The sequence below is a fragment of the Dermacentor andersoni genome, chromosome 8 (genome assembly GCF_023375885.2).
Source record: "Dermacentor andersoni chromosome 8, qqDerAnde1_hic_scaffold, whole genome shotgun sequence".
NCBI lineage: Eukaryota > Metazoa > Arthropoda > Arachnida > Ixodida > Ixodidae > Dermacentor > Dermacentor andersoni.
Window position 1 is genome coordinate 97656186 of NC_092821.1, and position 17344 is coordinate 97673529.

General features: G+C 45.8%; 1 protein-coding gene across 5 annotated transcripts in view; it reads left to right on the top strand.

Moving 5' to 3' along the window:
- The window catches only part of LOC126529308 (uncharacterized), a 157496-nt gene that overhangs the window by 42113 nt on the left and 98039 nt on the right, over positions 1 to 17344 (top strand). For all 5 annotated transcript variants that reach the window (XM_055069764.1, XM_055069758.2, XM_055069763.2 and 2 more), the window contains one exon: positions 12599 to 12694. In XM_055069764.1, coding sequence (XP_054925739.1) covers positions 12599 to 12694 — 96 coding nt within the window. The remainder of the gene's footprint in view (positions 1 to 12598; positions 12695 to 17344) is intronic.

The following is a 17344-nucleotide window of genomic DNA, read 5'->3' on the forward strand; positions in this document are numbered from 1 at the left end:
TTATTTTCTTCAAGAAAGTTGACGAGGTTAGAAAATATGATATGCTCCATAATTTTGCATGGTACTGAGGTAATCGATATGGGCCTGTAGTTAAAAGGATCTTGAGTTTCGCCAGATTTGTGGATAGGAATAACCTTTGCTGTTTTCCAGTCATGAGGCAAGGATGAGGACAGGTACGATTGTGAAAAAATGCTCTCTAAGATGATAGAGGAATACTCACTAGTATTTTTTAGAAATTTCGTCGTGATTTCGTCTATTCCACAAGAAGACGTAAGTTTAAGAGTGTCTATTTTTTTATGCCAGTAGAGTTAAAGGTTACAGGATCCACAGGAAAAAAATTGCAGCATGGTAGCCTAGGAAGGTCGTTATCATGTGCTGAAGGAGTGAAAGCTTTTATAAATACATTATTTAAAATCGTAGCGCAGTGCTGCCGAGGTATAGGCTCACCGGAAGACGTGCTAAGTGATATGATTTTCGATGCACTAGGCCTTACTACATTCCAGAAGCTCCTTGGATTATTGATGAGCAAGTTCGGAAGGGTATTATTGAAAAAAGAAAATTTTGTGTTCTTTATCGCAGATGAGTAGGCTGAGGCAGCTTCTTTGTAAGCAGACCATTTAGCCTGGCTTTCCGTCCGCGTAGCGGTGCGAAAAAGACGTTTTTTTCTGTTAGATAGTCGTTTCAAAGATTTAGTATACCATGAAGCATTGTTCTTCGAAAAAACGCGCCTCTTCGGAATAAACTTGTTAACAAGATCGTGAATTTTTTTTTGAATATATTCCAGTTAGTATCCAGTGAGCGCTCAGCAACTTTAGGCAGGTAATTATCAAGGAAAAGAGCAAGTTCGTTGTTGATAGCGGTGAAGTTGCCGTTTTTATAATCACGAATGGTTTTAATACTGTTTTGGAACGGTAGGATTGCCAAGCTAATGAAAAAATGCAAGACGTCGTGATCACTCAAGCCGGGTGAGTGTGTAACGTTAGATATGATATCTGTTGATGATGTAAAAGAGATGATGTGGTGTTCGTTACACGTGTAGGGTGTATGCCCCGGTGCTTGTTCTAACATCCCCCAACAGAAACAAAAGCAGTGGAGAGACTGATTTATTTGAAGTATCTTTATTTACACTAAAGATGCATGCACATGAAACATTATTACAGTACATAAGGCCCAACTGCATGGAACCTGGAGACATAGGCTAGTACCTCTAGCACGTTTAACCTTGTAAATACATCTGAGAAAACTATACATTTGAATTCAATCAAAACAATCATTGTGGTCTTCACTTCTGACATAAGTTTATGACTTGAAGGCAAGTGACTCAAAAGCCAGGGATTAAGGATACCCTTGTAACAACTAACTATGAACACATGAACTCTTAAAACTGGCTTGCATGTGTGAACTCACAAAAGACATCTGGATACGTCACATTAAAATGCATCGCACATCAAGAAATCACAGGAAGAGTTACGACTGCCTGTGAGAAGCCAAACAAATAGACTGGAAGCAAACGACTTCACGTAAAATTATAGAAGCTTTAGCATACGTCTTTCATCACAATTAAAGTCTAATGAAACACCAAAGTAGACTTTTCTGTTTGAGCTTTTTGTCCTTGAGATGCTTATATTTTCAAGTTGTCCAATTATTCTTTAAAATACCATCACTCAACTTAGCTATTAATTGACATCATTGAGAAAGCTATCGGGCATGGTGAGGAACACCTGAATTTTGTGTTTCTGAAGAGCCAGGTTTGCTTTCTTCAGAAATACACTTGTAAAGCTTTTGTTCACTGAATGTAGCTTATCTCCCTGGCACGTCAAGAACTGCACACCATTTAAATTCATATGCTAGTTCGAGGTAGAGAAGATTTTGTTGGTGGTGTTTCCTCAACTTAGTGAGCTTATTTTCAGTAATTGTTTTTATTTGCACAAAGCTAATAAAAGCACCTTTTGGGGTCTTTTTCATGGTACCCAGCAAGTAAGTGGCACCTGTCTCAATAAAGAGATCAGGCAAGGCTAATACCTTGAACGATAAGAGAGAAAATAATTATTTAGCACAGGAAATTAGTAGTAACACACAGCCAGTACAATTCCCAACAGCCAAATAAATCGTCACCTGCACGTGCAGCATCAAGTAGCCGAGAAATCGTCACATAAAGCACGAGAAAAGTTTCCAATGACTGGACAGCTAGATGGGTGAGACAATGAGAAACGCAAATAAGAGCATATACAAAACACCAATTATTTCAATTGCGCAGGTAAAATATTAATAACATGCCACCAGAATTTCTTTACATAAGACACATAAAACATGCATAAAACAAGGAACAGAGCAGTATCTGAAATACTGCTGAAGCTCGAGCATCCGTGTTCAAAAAAATTAGAACGAAAGTGACATACATGCATATTTAAGCTCACCACTTTTTCTCCAATGTATACAAAAAGAGCACATACACTTACACGATAAAAAAGGTTCCTATGCCTGTAGAATGCAGCCCAGCACAAAGCATCGTCACGAGAACCGAAAAGTAGAGCTTAGTATATTTAGAAAGTACGAATGCTTGCATACCTATATACAGGCATTTGCCATGTCATGCCCTCAAGGGATAAAACTCATAAATATTACACACAAAGAAAGTTACCATGACTCTTATTGGCTGCCTCCGGGGACTCGTTGAGGTTGAACTAGAAAAATGTACAAAGAGAAGATTAGGCCCTATAGCGCTCTTCTAGAAATAAACAATGCAAATAACTTCATGTATCAATTCTACGTACACTTGGGCAGTTTTGTGTACATACATATTTGACAAACCACCCAAACAGAGACAAGAAGGATGAATTAAGGTAGGAACACACATGAACGCTGACTAAACTAGAACTAGAAACTAGAAAGATTTTAAACACACTGGCGAGCTTCACAAAGAATAAGCCATGGATGCGCAACAGAAACAACCCGGTACAAGAAGGAACAAAAGACATGTCCCGTAGAATAAGCATGTGCGTCAAATATAAACAATAACACATGAAAACTGAGAGATTTGTCCTGTAAGCGGTAATACTTAGCGTGAAATGTTGCAGCAACTCTTTGCCACTAAGCATCACAGAAATCTTGCTTTTGCATTTGTCTTCTTCGTAATCAATAAATAATGCTCCATAATTCCTCTTCTGGTCTTTGTGATGAAACGATCGTTCTTTCTGCCCTATACAGCAGAAAAACAGTCTTGTTTTGTGACAAAGACCGCAAAGCCAGATAAATTACGGAAGCAATATTTTGTGATTACAAACGATACAAATGCATAACCAAATTATCTGTTGTCCTTAGTGGGAAAGGGTTGCAGCTCCTAAGAGTATTTCTCGTTGGGTAGTATCACTTATTGGACGAATCTTTCGTTCTTTCGAAAGATTTGTCCGAAAGTTTTCGTTTTCGACGCATGTTTATTGTGCATGACATGGCTCCTCCATAGTTTTATTGTCGCTTGTGGCTGTTCCTGCCACAAATACATGGCTTTTTACCTTTGTCAAGTTGACCAGTGTCTTTAATACCTGTCTTAAAGAATAAACTATTAGTTTAGCCTGCGCTCGTGTGTTACTGCCGATTTCGCCGTTCTCTTCTATTCGCGCTGCTGTTTAAAGTATGCGCGTAACACTTGGTTAGGCTGACAAACATTAGAGAGTTTTAGCCCAGCGGGTTTACGGCCAGCGGAGCGGAGCGGGCGAGCGGAGACGCGACTGCGCATGCGCACAACGCTAAGGCGGCCAGCGGTTTTACGGAGCAGCGTTTACGCCCGCTGGAAAGCACTCCCCAGCGGAGGGTATACGCAGCGCGCGAGCGTGCGTAAGCGCGCGCGGGTGTGTATGGGATATTGCAAGATGGCAGCCGCGAACATGAACGCTGGCAGTTCTACATCGACGACGGTGACTGCGGCGCTTACCCGTACATTAGTACTCAGTACATTATTAACAAATAATGCACTGAGAACATGTAATATATCTCTATTCAACAATTCTTGCATTATAAAAGCAAGCGTAATTCAAATTCATTTCTCAGTAACTCCTATTCGGACCACTAGGTGGGGCAGCAGAGCGCTCCGCTCTTTACCCCGCTCAAGCGGGTGAGTGATCCGCCGGGCTAAAATTCTTTTTTCGCGAGCCGCTCCGCTGGCGCAACGGTGGAGAACGCGAGCGGAGCGAAACGTAAACCCGCTGAGCTAAATGTCTCTATTCTCACAAGAAAAAGAGAATACCTCCCCTCAAAAAGTAGCACGTCAATTACAACTAAAACTAAAAGGCAGAGTAAATGGAAAGTAAGCCTTGAAAGCGTCCATGCGGCAGTTGTTACACCACAGCGCAGCACAAAGAATAGTTAACAGTCCCACTTCATGGAGAGTGGCAACAAAGATGCGAGCTGCCTGGTGAACCAGCCACATATCAACGGCTCTCTTTTGCACGACGCCAAGCTGCTCTTTACGTAGAACACTTTAGCACCCGGGCATTTGCTGCATGTGTAACCTGTGAGAGGGGAATGCGGACAGAAAATGAGATTACGCAGTTAAAGAATCTGCCACACACCGTAGACAACTATGCTCGAAATAGAAATGCACACTATATGCTGCCAGTAAAAATTTGCGTCTCTTTAAGAGGGCCGTCGAGAGAAGGCAGAAATGGGTTGCTACAATATATGTTACCTAAGATACGCACAACGATGTTTGTTCCACTTCGGCGAAAAATATTCTCGGCTCTCTCGCAGAACCAAAGACCACGCGACAGTGCATAGCCGATGCCAAGCAGATATGGAATCTTCGGGCAGAAGTCCAGCAGCAGGAATGACCTAAAAATACGCTGAGAGCGATGCGACCGTGAGCGTGCCTGTACGATTGAGAACCTGTACCGCCTCTTTTAAGCTTAGTATCCACTCCCGCGTGACTCCTAACATCCCGCGCGATTTGTGTGCAGAACGTCGCGTACACGACCTTAGTGCATAGCGTCTGCGCAGTGAGCTTCATGCACGCGTCATTCCTCGGCGCGGTTAACTTGAGGCACCAATGCGCCGACTGGCGCTCCTCGCTTCTCCAAGCAACACACATTCGGATCGGTCCAGGTCAAACAGGCAGCAGAGAACGGTGGCGTGTTTCGGTTGTCACCTATTAAATCGTACAGTACGACTTCAAAGGCAACACGCCACGCTAAGGATGCTTACTGCGGTAGTTTTGGCGGTGATAGTCGATAAGGCGAGCCCGTCGGCGGGTGTGTTTTTTGCTGACGTTGTCACCACACCTCTGTTCGTTTGCGCTGTGTATCGATATGCACTCACCGTGCTGAAGCTGCACTTATCGGTTGGCGGTTGTCCGCACATCCAGAAAAAGCGAAATATGTTTTGCAGCGTTAGCCGCAGTGTAAATCGAGGTACACTTAACTGCTATGGCACAAAAGGTGATCGCGCTAACCCTATGGTAAACGATGAGCCAATAAGGATTAAAAAAATAATTCTGGTGTCCTACGTGCCAAAACAACGATCTGATTATGAGGCAGGTCGTAGTGGGGGACTCCGCATTAATTTTGACTTCCTGGAAATTTTTCACCTGCATACCGTGCACAATGTACGAGCGTTTTCGCATTCCGCCCCTTTGGAATGTGGCGGTTGCAGCAGGAATCGAACCCACGACCTCGAGCTTGGCGGCGCATTGCCACAGCGACTAGAATATTGCGACAGGTGCCAGTATCGATTAAGAAATCTGTCAATACATTAAGCTCTGTGGAAACCAGGTTGGTAATATTTGTCGAAACCACGTGTTAGCTATTCGTACATTTTAATGCCGTATGCATTAAGGAGGCTTTTCTTCCATTTTATTGCCTCTACCAACAAGCAGTACACTTCAAGGCCTGCCATGCATGAAAGATATAAGACAGATGAAAGAATAACTAATACCTATCTCCATGCCTTGGATTAGAAATGTTATGGATTACCCAGCAAAATTTATTTGCTATGAGTCGGCGAGGCACACTTGAAGTAGCCTTAAGGACTTTACTTTCTTCTTGGAGCTCTTTGAGCCTCTCTGAGCATGTAAATGGTGCCCTCTATTAGACGCAAAAAGTGGAAACGAGCGACACTGCGCAATATGCAAGGTACGCAAGTAAACCAACCCTAAAATTTGTTCAAGCCCACATTTATTAGAATATCTAAAACGTATTCTACTAAAATGAAAGTCTCCAATATTATGTGTCAAGCATGACTTTAAAGGGCAGCTTACGTGATCGTCCTGAGCCTTCGAAAATGCAAAATGCGAGCGTGTGGCAGATAGCAGCGAACTGTGTTACATATTGCGATGTACTTGTGGCTGAAGGCAACACCAACATAAGGGTGTGGTGCTGTTACTTCGACTGCCCAAGCATGAATGGCTAATATTAGGAAGCTTTAGAACAAGCTCCCGTCCCTCATTGGCCCACATTATCAACGCAGCATGCCATACATAACACTTAACAATATCCTCTCAATCCACATAAAATGAATTATGTGACAATGCCGTCCGAAGTAAGGTGTGTGAAGTGATTCCATGTTTCATTTATGCGGCTCAATGCCCGACACAAGTTTGAGGCCGCTTGACATAAAAACTTCACACCCGTAAGTCAGCTTCCCCGCACAACAAAAATCAGTAACGGGGCTGCAATAGTAAATCTTTTCAATATCGCAAGTGCATGAGAATATCGGAAAGCGCTCTGTCTCTGACCAATAGGCCGGAATTGCCACGGCGACCGCCACAGTTCCGAAATGAGTAAACGTGAAGTGCAGCACTGCCTTGCGGTACGAGTGTGGTACAAGCGTAGCACAGCTGCATACCTGCTGCAAAATTATTTGTCGCGGTTCTGTTATGCTCCTAATGCCTGCCTAAATAGCTTGAAAGGCAGCGCGCCTCTCACGTATCGGCACGAAGTAACAAGCACTGAGACGTCCCACATTAGCCCCTATGAAAGATGGCGTGGCCACTGTACAACATTTTTACTGCGCAGAAAAGCTTATCCTTATGTTCCAAGTGTATTCACTCATACAAATTAAGGTTAGCTAAGGAAAAGTTACTATATAGGAAAAAAATGAAGCAGTGCAATATTACGCACGTGGGGCGCCTTTGCCTCTTCGCATACCACTGTTTCAGTCGAAGTAGCGGCGGCAGCAAGCATTAGTTTCGCCCGCTTTCGCTCCGGGGCATGCGGTTTGCCTGAAGAAAGTGAATGGTGTGCTTAACATCTCAAGCTCGTCAAAGTGAAAACATATAAATAGGCTACGTGCTGAAGAAAACGAGATTACTTACTCATGTGCAAACGTTCGGCTGCGATTGTTTCAGGGCGCCGTCCCTCCAACAGACATAATGAACTCTGCCGCGCAACTCACCAAAACAGCCAGGCTCGCACATCATTTGCAGACTTGTAGCTGGGTCAGCCAATGACTTCAACGGATAAACGTCCCACTAATCGTAGTTCAAGCATTTCACTAAAACGAGCGACATGATGTCCGAAAAGAAATAAATACTTTTATCAAAAAGCGCGACGCACGAACCACCGCACAACAGTAACCGAGTAACAGACCGAAAGCCGTTAACAGTTTCGCTATTGTATTGAGTTGTAAAAACTTTTCTAACACAATAATACCGCACTGAAAAATTCCAAATTTATTTTTTGAAAGTTGTTCACCTACTAAACGTTATAATATTTTGAAGAACAATCTAATTTGTAGAGTAAACAACAAATACTACGACCAAAAATGCGTCTACAAAACTAACGGTGAACTATTCGTACTGTTGTAAAAGTCTGCTGAAAACAATGTTACTGACGCGTGCGGACCCACACACACACCCGAACGCTGACTTGAAGTTTGTAGCGCTCCCTAGAAATAAGAATTGTTACCAATTTCGTCATTTTTACAAAAAAATCACACTCTTACAGTACTTTGCAGCGCCTTTGCAGATGACGAGTTGACAAGTAAGGTATGAAATGAGTCCATTACCTGCATCTCTTTTATTTACCTTTGGCCTTCCTTTAGTTCATTGAACATACAGCCCTGCTGGCTTGGGAGACGACAGGACGACAGTTCGGCGCGGCCTAAATAAATTGCACGCGTTTTGTTATGCGAGAGTCGAGAGCAGCCGCAGATACAGTGATAAGCTGTGATACTGTTGCGGCTGTTGCTTAATCCGAAGCTCTTTCAAGTCAATGGTTACAGCGGCTGCGCGCTGCGTTCTCAAAGTGCGTTCTTTGTTTGATCTCTGTACCACGGCCGTTGGATGAAAAAAAAAACTATATTTGTTTTCCAGACAGAGGGTATGGCGCAGGAAATTCGAAGACCATTCACGTGTACGTTTGCAGCCTGTGCGCGCTTGCAGCCCACGGTTCCCACAGTGCGTCCCATGCTCAAGGGTAGCGTCGTCACGTGTCGGCGCCTGCCTTATCCCCACCGGCCGCACTGCCACCCTGTCTACTTTTGGGGAACTCCACACGTGCGCAGTCACCGTGTTTGCAAGTGAATGTCGCATTCTTCTGCTCCCAGAAACGTGCTCATTTTGGATCGTGCCCATGGCTATGCCATCTAGTATATGTTAAAACGACGATGGAATTCGTAATCCGGCGAACAAATGTTAAATCATCATGAACTTGGGCGATCATGAAGCTGGTCCAACGTCACAATTTCTACGTAGCGCAAACGCCTACGAAAGTGGGGCGGTCCCGGAGACGGGCGCTTCAAAGTGCGAGCGGTAGCAACAGCACAAGGAAGTGGCACGTGGTGCACGCACCAAGCATTTCAGAGTTTGCTGGTTTTCGAACGAGAGGAGCAGGCGTGCGCTCGTGGCCTAATGGTTAGAGCACAGGGCTCGACGTTCGATACCACCATCCGTCACACAACATTTTTTTTTATGAAAGCGAGGCGGAAGGAGAACCTACATGTGGCAAGGTGACAGGAATGAGGCAAAGAATGCTTCGCATTATAAAGTTCTAGAGATGTCTTCATATGCGAGTCCTAATCATTATATACCTGCCGTGCTTCTTCAGTGGCTATGGTGTTGGACTGCTGAGCAAGAGGTCGCGGGATCAAATCCCGGCGGTGGAGGCCGCATTTCGATGGGGGTGAAATGCGAAAACACCCTTGTACTTAGATTTAGGTCCACGTTAAAGAAGCCCAGGTGTTAGAAATTTCCGGAGTCCACCCCTACGGCGTGCCTCATAATCAGAAATTGGTTTTGGCACATGAAACCCCATAATTTAATTTGTTAATTATTATTTACTTATTTTTTTATCTATTAAAAATGTAAGCCTTGACAGGCTCTTACAGGAGGTGTGATTATGTGGTGGACTCAACTGCTACACAACAAAAAACAACGAAAAATCAACAAATTCCTGAATAAATTCTTTACTGAGAAGCACTCAATGGTAACATCGTTGTGCAAGTGTTGAGCGAACTCCATTACTTTTGAAATTTTGTTGAAAGTCCGTTGTTTCAAAAATTCCCCAACAGAATATCAATGGTAAGTCAACAGTCATTTGTGTAGGGGATACTGCTTCGCTACAGCTGTTTGGCTTCTTGTACATGCTTATATTTTTAGTGCGAGCCTTAAGTCTGTAACGTTTAGCTGCAAACATGTGCTGCGTTTTTAATAACGTGCGAGTAAATTTTTCTGCTAGTGATGCAGATGACGATGGAAAGGCGGCTGACTGCTTGCGTAACGCATTTTGTTTACTGTATAGACACTTGCGCTTCTAGTGGTTTGACAAGCAGATTGAGGGCTTCATTACGTATTTCTCGTTTATGCATCTCATTGAAATGCGTTTCTAGACTTCTGAAAACAAAAACTTACTTTTCGTAGGAAAGGTTGGTGCTTCCTGGCTGTAGTCTACTGTCGGAATGTGGGTAAGCGTAGAGCCATGCCATAACAGCTGCTGGCGCGCGATTCAGAAGAAGCGGTACTTCAACATAAAATATAATGAAGCATACTCGTAGGAGGCCGCAAGCGCCCCAGCTAGCACTGCAGCAGAGGTGCTTAAAAGTACTTGAAGACCTTCCACAATCGTGACAGCCGACGCAGCGTTTCGAAATAGCAAGAGAGTTCGCAAGTGCCTATCGTATGTGAGAAAAGTCTCGCGTTTGTAGAGAGAAGGCGTCTTAGCCAGACGGCACTTGTAGCACTTCTCTCAAATAGTGCAACGCTTTTTTAAAACACAAAATTTTTATTTCCATAGATATTTATTGCTTATCTTTATATAAGCACATGAATGGTTGTTGCTGTTGTAAAATTAACTAAATTATTCACTGGCGCTAAATCGGGAACACAATTGCAGAACGATGCAGACCCTGGTGTGTCCTGGTGGTGAACCGTGCTTCGATCTTAAAGTAATACACACGTTATGTAATCTATCGTGCACTATACAAAATAGTTCAGAAGTAGAATTGGATCCTACGCGAAAATATTTTATTTTAGCTTCGTTTACTTCGACGCAAGCAAACGGTACTAGCTTAAAGACCGAAGTCAATCCGAAGCCTGCACTTCCCATCGTTCCCATGTAGGTTGAAGCAAAACTCAGGAAGGCCCCTGTAGACACTAGCGCCACATTTGCCCCTAGGGTACCTATTTAGAAACCCTATTGAATTTACAATCTACAGTATAGTATGTGTGAAGAACTCTGTGTTGTGGCGTTTTAATGGGTACTGGTCAGAAACTGCTCGGAAACTCAGATCCCGCTTTCCGCATTTTTTGACACCCGTGTACTACAGCCAAGTGGTTCAACTGGTGAATAAAAACAAAGTACATACTCTTAACCACACATCCACCAAAAGATTTGGTTGAAAGTAAAACTTGGAATCATCTTTGCTCCTCCCTGGTGTTTCTTTTGTGTTACATTGCATAAATGATGTTACTTGCATGCAAAGAAATTGCTCATACATAGACAGTAATACATTTTTGTACTTATTTTTCCCCAGTATATGATTTGGCATATGACAGTTCACCAATGATGCTTTACGATATATTCTGTTTTCAATTTGCTGTGTCGTGTGCTAGCTATAGTTTTCCCATTCAGTGTCGTGAAGTTCTTACGTACAATTTCTTGTAATGTATGTGTCCAATATTCACGAAGAAGGCGGCCTTACTTTTGTATGACTACTACGAGCCGCTGCTGCTCTCACTGCTTATGTACCAAGACCCAGTCAGTAGTTTCTCCTTCAGTCCTGACTTGTAGGCAACAGTTGTATGTTGCCTGAAGCAATAAACTTGAACTTTTTAACTGTTTGTCCTATACGTTTACGCATGTCGTACGATCCACGCTTGACACAGAACTTTGCAGACCGCAGTCATTAGTGCGCGGGCATGAAGGGCGCGTGCTACACGTGTCCTTATACATTGGGCTAGTCTCTTTCGGGTGCCCTAGAGCACTGTCTCGGCGCGCTTCACGCATTAGTGGTGAAAATTGAGCGGTCGGAACGCATCTAGCGTTGGTGCGGTAGGTGTCGGTGGGTGAGGCTTTGAGGCACCCACCAACACACGGCCGAGCAGTGGGAGACTGCTGCTCAGCTTGGACCCAGTGGAACAGCTCTGGGCTGTCCGGATGGCCGAAGACGCCGCCAGCGAGCAAGGACTGGCCGCCATCTGAGGAAAGGGGAACTAGGGGTTAGCTTCCCAACCCCCGCCACCCCTGGACCCCATCAAGGACACAATAGTTTTATCATTCTCTCTCTGTCTCTCTCGGAACACAATCGGATAGCCCTCTCAGAGCACGGCGCTTCAGCTCACAGCGCGGCCTCACCTGCGACCTGGGGAGCGCGACCGAGATTCGACAGAATTCTGGTCACGTGGCTCCTCCGATTGCACTGGGAGCAGTTGAACGTTCGCCTAGCTCAGGCTATCTCGGGCGCGGGCGTATATAGAGGGAACCTCAGATCAGTATTTAACTCAGCTAGTTGGTTCGCAGCTGAGTTTTCGACAGCTGAACTTAACAAAAAAATCAAGGGACGAAGGACGACAGACAGATAAGGACGCCGATGTACAGCAACGTTCTTGCCTGTGTTCCCTCGGCTCTTGTTGCTTTTTTTTTGTTCAGAGAGAGAGAGAGAGAGAGAGAGGTAAACGGGGTGTGAAAGGCAGGGAGGTTAACCGGAGGAGATTCTGGTTTGCTACCCTGCACTGGCGGAAGGGTAAGGGGAAATGAAAGACAACTACTCAAAGCATGCCTGTGGCGAGGGCTGCGCATCGCTGCAAGCCGAGTCGGAGGAACAGTTGGCTGCACTGTGAGCCACTGCACGTAGTCCACGACGCATGCGCAAACCCAGAGCGTGTTTTGAACAGAATAACATTTCCCTGTCGATGTCTCTGAGCTTCGATTTGCCGACCGACTGGCCCGCTCTCTTCCGCCGGTTAGGTTTGTCGTTAGCTGACTTCATAGAACGAATGGCTAAAAAATGGGATGATGCTAAGTTTCGTCCGTTGGCCAGGACGAAGTTTTCATAAACGCTGAACCTAATTCATCGGTTATATTCTGTATGAGTTGTGCCCTGCGATAATGGCTACAAAAGTGAATTTTATTATCTCCGAAAATTTTACGCAATATAATTTTTTTACCAACAGGTCCAAACGGAAGCTCGTGCACTACGGAGCAGAAACAAATGTGTAAGGAAATGGGAAAACAATGCGATTTCTCCGCAGGGGCCGCAGTTTGCATTGGTAAGTGACTGAAGAAGCTGCAACCTTTGCCGCTGTGCAGCTTTCTTCCTGTGTGTGTGCGTGCGTGTGCGTGTTAGTGTGATTTATATGTAGACGCTCTTAACTTCAGTCGAATTTCTCCAACATTCTCGTTTCATTCGCGTCTGAACGTGAGCGTTCTCCTTCTCGTCGGGTATAACCCGCACGATAAATAGATAGACGTTAACAACAACTTTTCAGGACCTTACTGCAGGCTTCTTCGGCAGGAATACACGCGCACGTCCTCCATGCTTCCTGATATACAGGTGTAAAGGCCTCAAATTGAACGAGATCTCAAAGTTCAACTTTCTCGTGGGGAAGAGTGTGCAGAATAAGGCTCGTTTGTTTTGTGTTTGTTTAATTGTCGAAAGCGGGCTGTTTGACTCAGGGAATATCTAGGCTTGATATTGTTACTTTGTAGAAGTCACATATCAATATGTATTTACAATGTTTAGAACAGAGACAACGATGCATAAACAAGATGACAGCCGAGACCGATTCCACCTCTACACGTCAAATCGTCTCCTTCTGACTGGTGCCATTCTTGGTTGCGCCGTAACATAACCTGCGCCCGTAAAGGTGGCATCTCTACGCTAACTATAAGGGAGGTGAAGTGGCGGCAAAGTAAAGCTTCAGCCGGGACACATGCTCAACGTCCGTGGCGTCACGCGAGTCCAGCTAAGAGATCTCGCAGTTGACCTCGTCAAGCTGATGCAAAAACATGGAGGGCCCTGTGTAGCGGGGCAGCAGTTTTCTGAAACGCCGACATGGTGACATGGTGTCCATAGGAGGACAACGGGTCCAGAAGGAAATCGAAAGTCCCGATGTCGGCTGCCGTACCGGATCTTCTGTGCTGCCTTAGACACCGTGAGAGCCCGGGCAAGGACGTCTTGGGCGTATTCAGTGGGAGGTTTCATCGAGGAGGGAAGCATTGTGTCAAAGCGCAAACAAGGGTGGTGGCCGAACAGAAGGTCAAGGGATGAAACGCGAGTGGTGTTGTGACGGGACAAATTATAGACGAATGTCACGAAGGTAACCTGCTGTCCAAATCATTGTGGTCATTGGATTGAGCCGCTCCGTCAGTCCATTTGTCTGCGGGTGGTAGGCGGTAGGAAGCTTGCGCTCGGCGGAACAGAAGCGAAGCAGGTTTTCAAATGCTCGGGACAAGAAGGTGTGGCTGCGATCAGTGAGTAGCTGCCGGGGTGCGCCAAGATGGAGGATGACGGGATGTAAAAGGAAATCTGCCACCTCAGTTGCAAAGATTATGCGCAAAGCAAGCGTGATCGTGTACCGAATTGCGTAAACAGTCGCGAGAACGACCGACCTATTGTCAGATTTTGTCGTCGGAAAAGGGATGAGAAGATCGATACCGACGCGAAGGAATGGTTCTGGGCGCACATCGATGGGGTGAAGGCATCCAGCGGGCAACACAGCAGGTTTTTTCCATCCATCCATCCATCCATCCATTTTGCCGACGCCGTCAGCAAGATGAAAGGCGTCACTATGACGGGTTTGAAAGGGATGTGTTTTCTGGCCCTGTACCACAAAGTCGGCGTTCTTGTTACGATTATCATTCACGACGTTCCCCATCTCCACAGGACTTCAACACTGCCGGTTCATTGCGTTTTCCGCGTCGTCGCTCTCCATCACCGATGCGGCGCTCCTCTTCCCCTCTTCGACCGGCCACTTCGTCCTCAGGTCATCACCCGGAAAACTGAATTCTGCAGCTTCAGGAGGGAAAGCTGCATCCTTTGGACAACGTAAAACTCCTCCGGAACGGCCATCAAATGTACTTTTGGTATGTGTTGAAGGTGTCCGAACGGAAGCCTTCGTTGACACAGGTGCATCGCTTTCCGTTATTAGTACTGACTTGCTCCCGAATGCGAAAGGTGAAGACACCGTATATTGGCGCTCCCATTCGTTGTGCTAATGCAGTTCTTGTTCAGCCCTCCAGTGTTTACACTATGCGTGTTTTCGTTGATGGCATCCTTCACCATATTCGTTTTGTCATGCTATCTTCGTGTACCTACGCGATGATTTTGGGATGGGACTTCGTCTCCTCCACCTCAGCTTTCATCTTTTGCCGTCAGCGAACTATTCATATGACGGACACTGAATGTTCGTCCGCTGTCGATGTCATAGCCTACGTTTCGTCACGCCTACCGACTGTTTCATTCCCGCGGCCAAGTAGCATATCACACTGACTTCCGACACTATTTTTAATGGTGATGTGTTCCTTGCACCGAGCGGTCGCTGCATTTCTGGTGGGCTTAGCCTTACTCCTAGTCTGATGCGGTTCCAGGACCGTAGAGCGTTCCTCGCTGTTCGTAACCCTACTTCTTCGCCAGTTGTGCTCTCCCTGTGCACCACTCTAACTTGCTTTACTGACACCGAACATCTTTCTGGGGTACCGTTTCACACCGAATCACCACCTTTGTCTACCAAAACTGATGATCATACTGCTGCCGTTTATTTAACGGCCGCGATAAATCCCGATCTCACTTCTTTGCAGAAAAAAGACCTTTTGGCACTACTGCAAAAACACAGTGCCTCTTTTGACGTTCCCTCCAAGTTTTTGGGCCGCACTTCCGTCCCAGTACATCGCATCGAAATCGAAGGCTGCTCGATTGTACGCCACCGCACGTATATCGTATCTTCCGCAGAACGGAAAATTATTTCGAATAACGTTGATGACATGCTCAAAAGAGACATCATTCGGCCATGGTCCAGTTCATGGTCGTCTCCTGTTGTGTTGGTTCGCAAGAAGGACGGCTCTGTACGATGTTGCGTCGGTTGTTCAGGCCGTAATAGGATCACGCACAAAGATGTATATCCGATGCCAAGAATCGACGATGCCATTGACTCCTTCCAGGGTGCAGAATATTTCTCAAGTCTAGACCTCCGACCCGAGTGCCGGCAAATCCCCATGCACGAAGTGGACAAGGATAACACAGCCTTTGCAACACCAGACGGACTTTAGGAGTTCAACATCATGCCCTTCGGCTTTGTAAAGCTCCTGCAACGTTTGAACGCATGAGCAACACAGTTTTACGCGGCCTTAAGTGGACGACCTGTCTGTGTTATTTATATGACATCGTCATTTCTTCCACAACTTTTCGTGAGCACCTTGAGCGTTTCAACGAAGTTTTCACACGAATTTCCAAGGCTGGACTCCACACAAAGAAATGCCATTTTGCCAGAAAGAACATCAAAGTGTCGGGCCCCCTTATCAGTAAAGATGGCGTTCTACCAAGTCCCTACAAGGTTGCTGCCGCGCTGCGCTTCCCTCACCCTTAACATCAAAAACAATTAAGAAATTTCTTGGGCCTGGCATCCTACTTCAGCCGCTTCATCAGTTATTTTGTGGCGATGGTGCCGCCGCTGCACAAGTTGCTCACGTCGGGCACTGCTGTCCCTTAGACAAACGACTGCGAACCTTCTTTCCAAGCCCTCAAGCAAGCATTAACCACCGACCCTGTCCTCTGTCACTTCAAAGAGAACACACCAACTTGTTTGCACACCGACGCTAGTGGCCATGGGATCGGTGCTGTCCTTATACAGCATTATACCACCACACAAGAGAGAGTTGTTGCCTATGCCAGTCGCGCATTAACGGCTGTCGAAAAGAACTACTCGATCACAGAGCAGGAATGCCTCGCAGTAGTTTGGGCCCTACAAAAATTTCGACCATATTTTTATGGCCGCCACTTCACGGTCATAACCGACCACCACGCCTTATGCTGGTTGTCAATGAAAAATTTATCTGGACACCTTGGTCGCTGGGAGCCGCTTACAAGAGTACGGTTTTGACGTTGTCTACAAGTCTGGGGAAAAGCATCAAGATGCCGACGCTCTCTCTTGCTGTCTTGTGCTCTCAGCTCGCCTTGTGCAAACGTTCTGATGCCTACTGCAACAGCATTATCCAACGCCTGTGCGGAACTACTTCTACACCAAATGCCAGATTACGTCGACAACTGCGAGGATTTAAGCTTGACAACGATGTGCTGCACCGCTACATTTACAACTCCAACGGACACCACTGGGTACCTGTTCTTCTACGTTCACTGCGCACACATGTCCTTGAAGCCTTTCACGACGAACCATCTGCTGGCCATTTGGGTTTCCACAAAACATACAACCGCGTTAGCAGCCGTTTCTTCTGGCCAGGCATGTCCACCTTTGTGGCCAAGTACGTCGCTTCTTGCGTCTAGTGTCAACGGCGGAAATGACCGACCTAGCCTCCTGCTGGCCTTTTACAGCCGATCCCATGTCCCGAGACACTCTTTGCCATCGCTGGGATAGACCTAGTCGGCCCTCTGCCCATAACGCCGGCAGGTCATCGATGGATCGTGACAGCTGTTGACCTTCTCACAGGTTACGCAGAGACCACTCCCCTGTGCTCTAGTTCGGCCTCAGGCGTTGCTACCTTCCTTCTGAATGACATTGTGCTGCGTCATGGTGCACCTCGTGTACTGTTAAGTGACCGCGGCAAGACTTTCATGAAAACAGTGACCGAAGAAATACTGGGAGCTTGTGGCACGGTTCTTAAGGCGACATCCGCATATGACCCTCAAATAAATGGCTTAACAGAGCGATTTCATCGCACACTAACAAATATGATGTGAATGCATA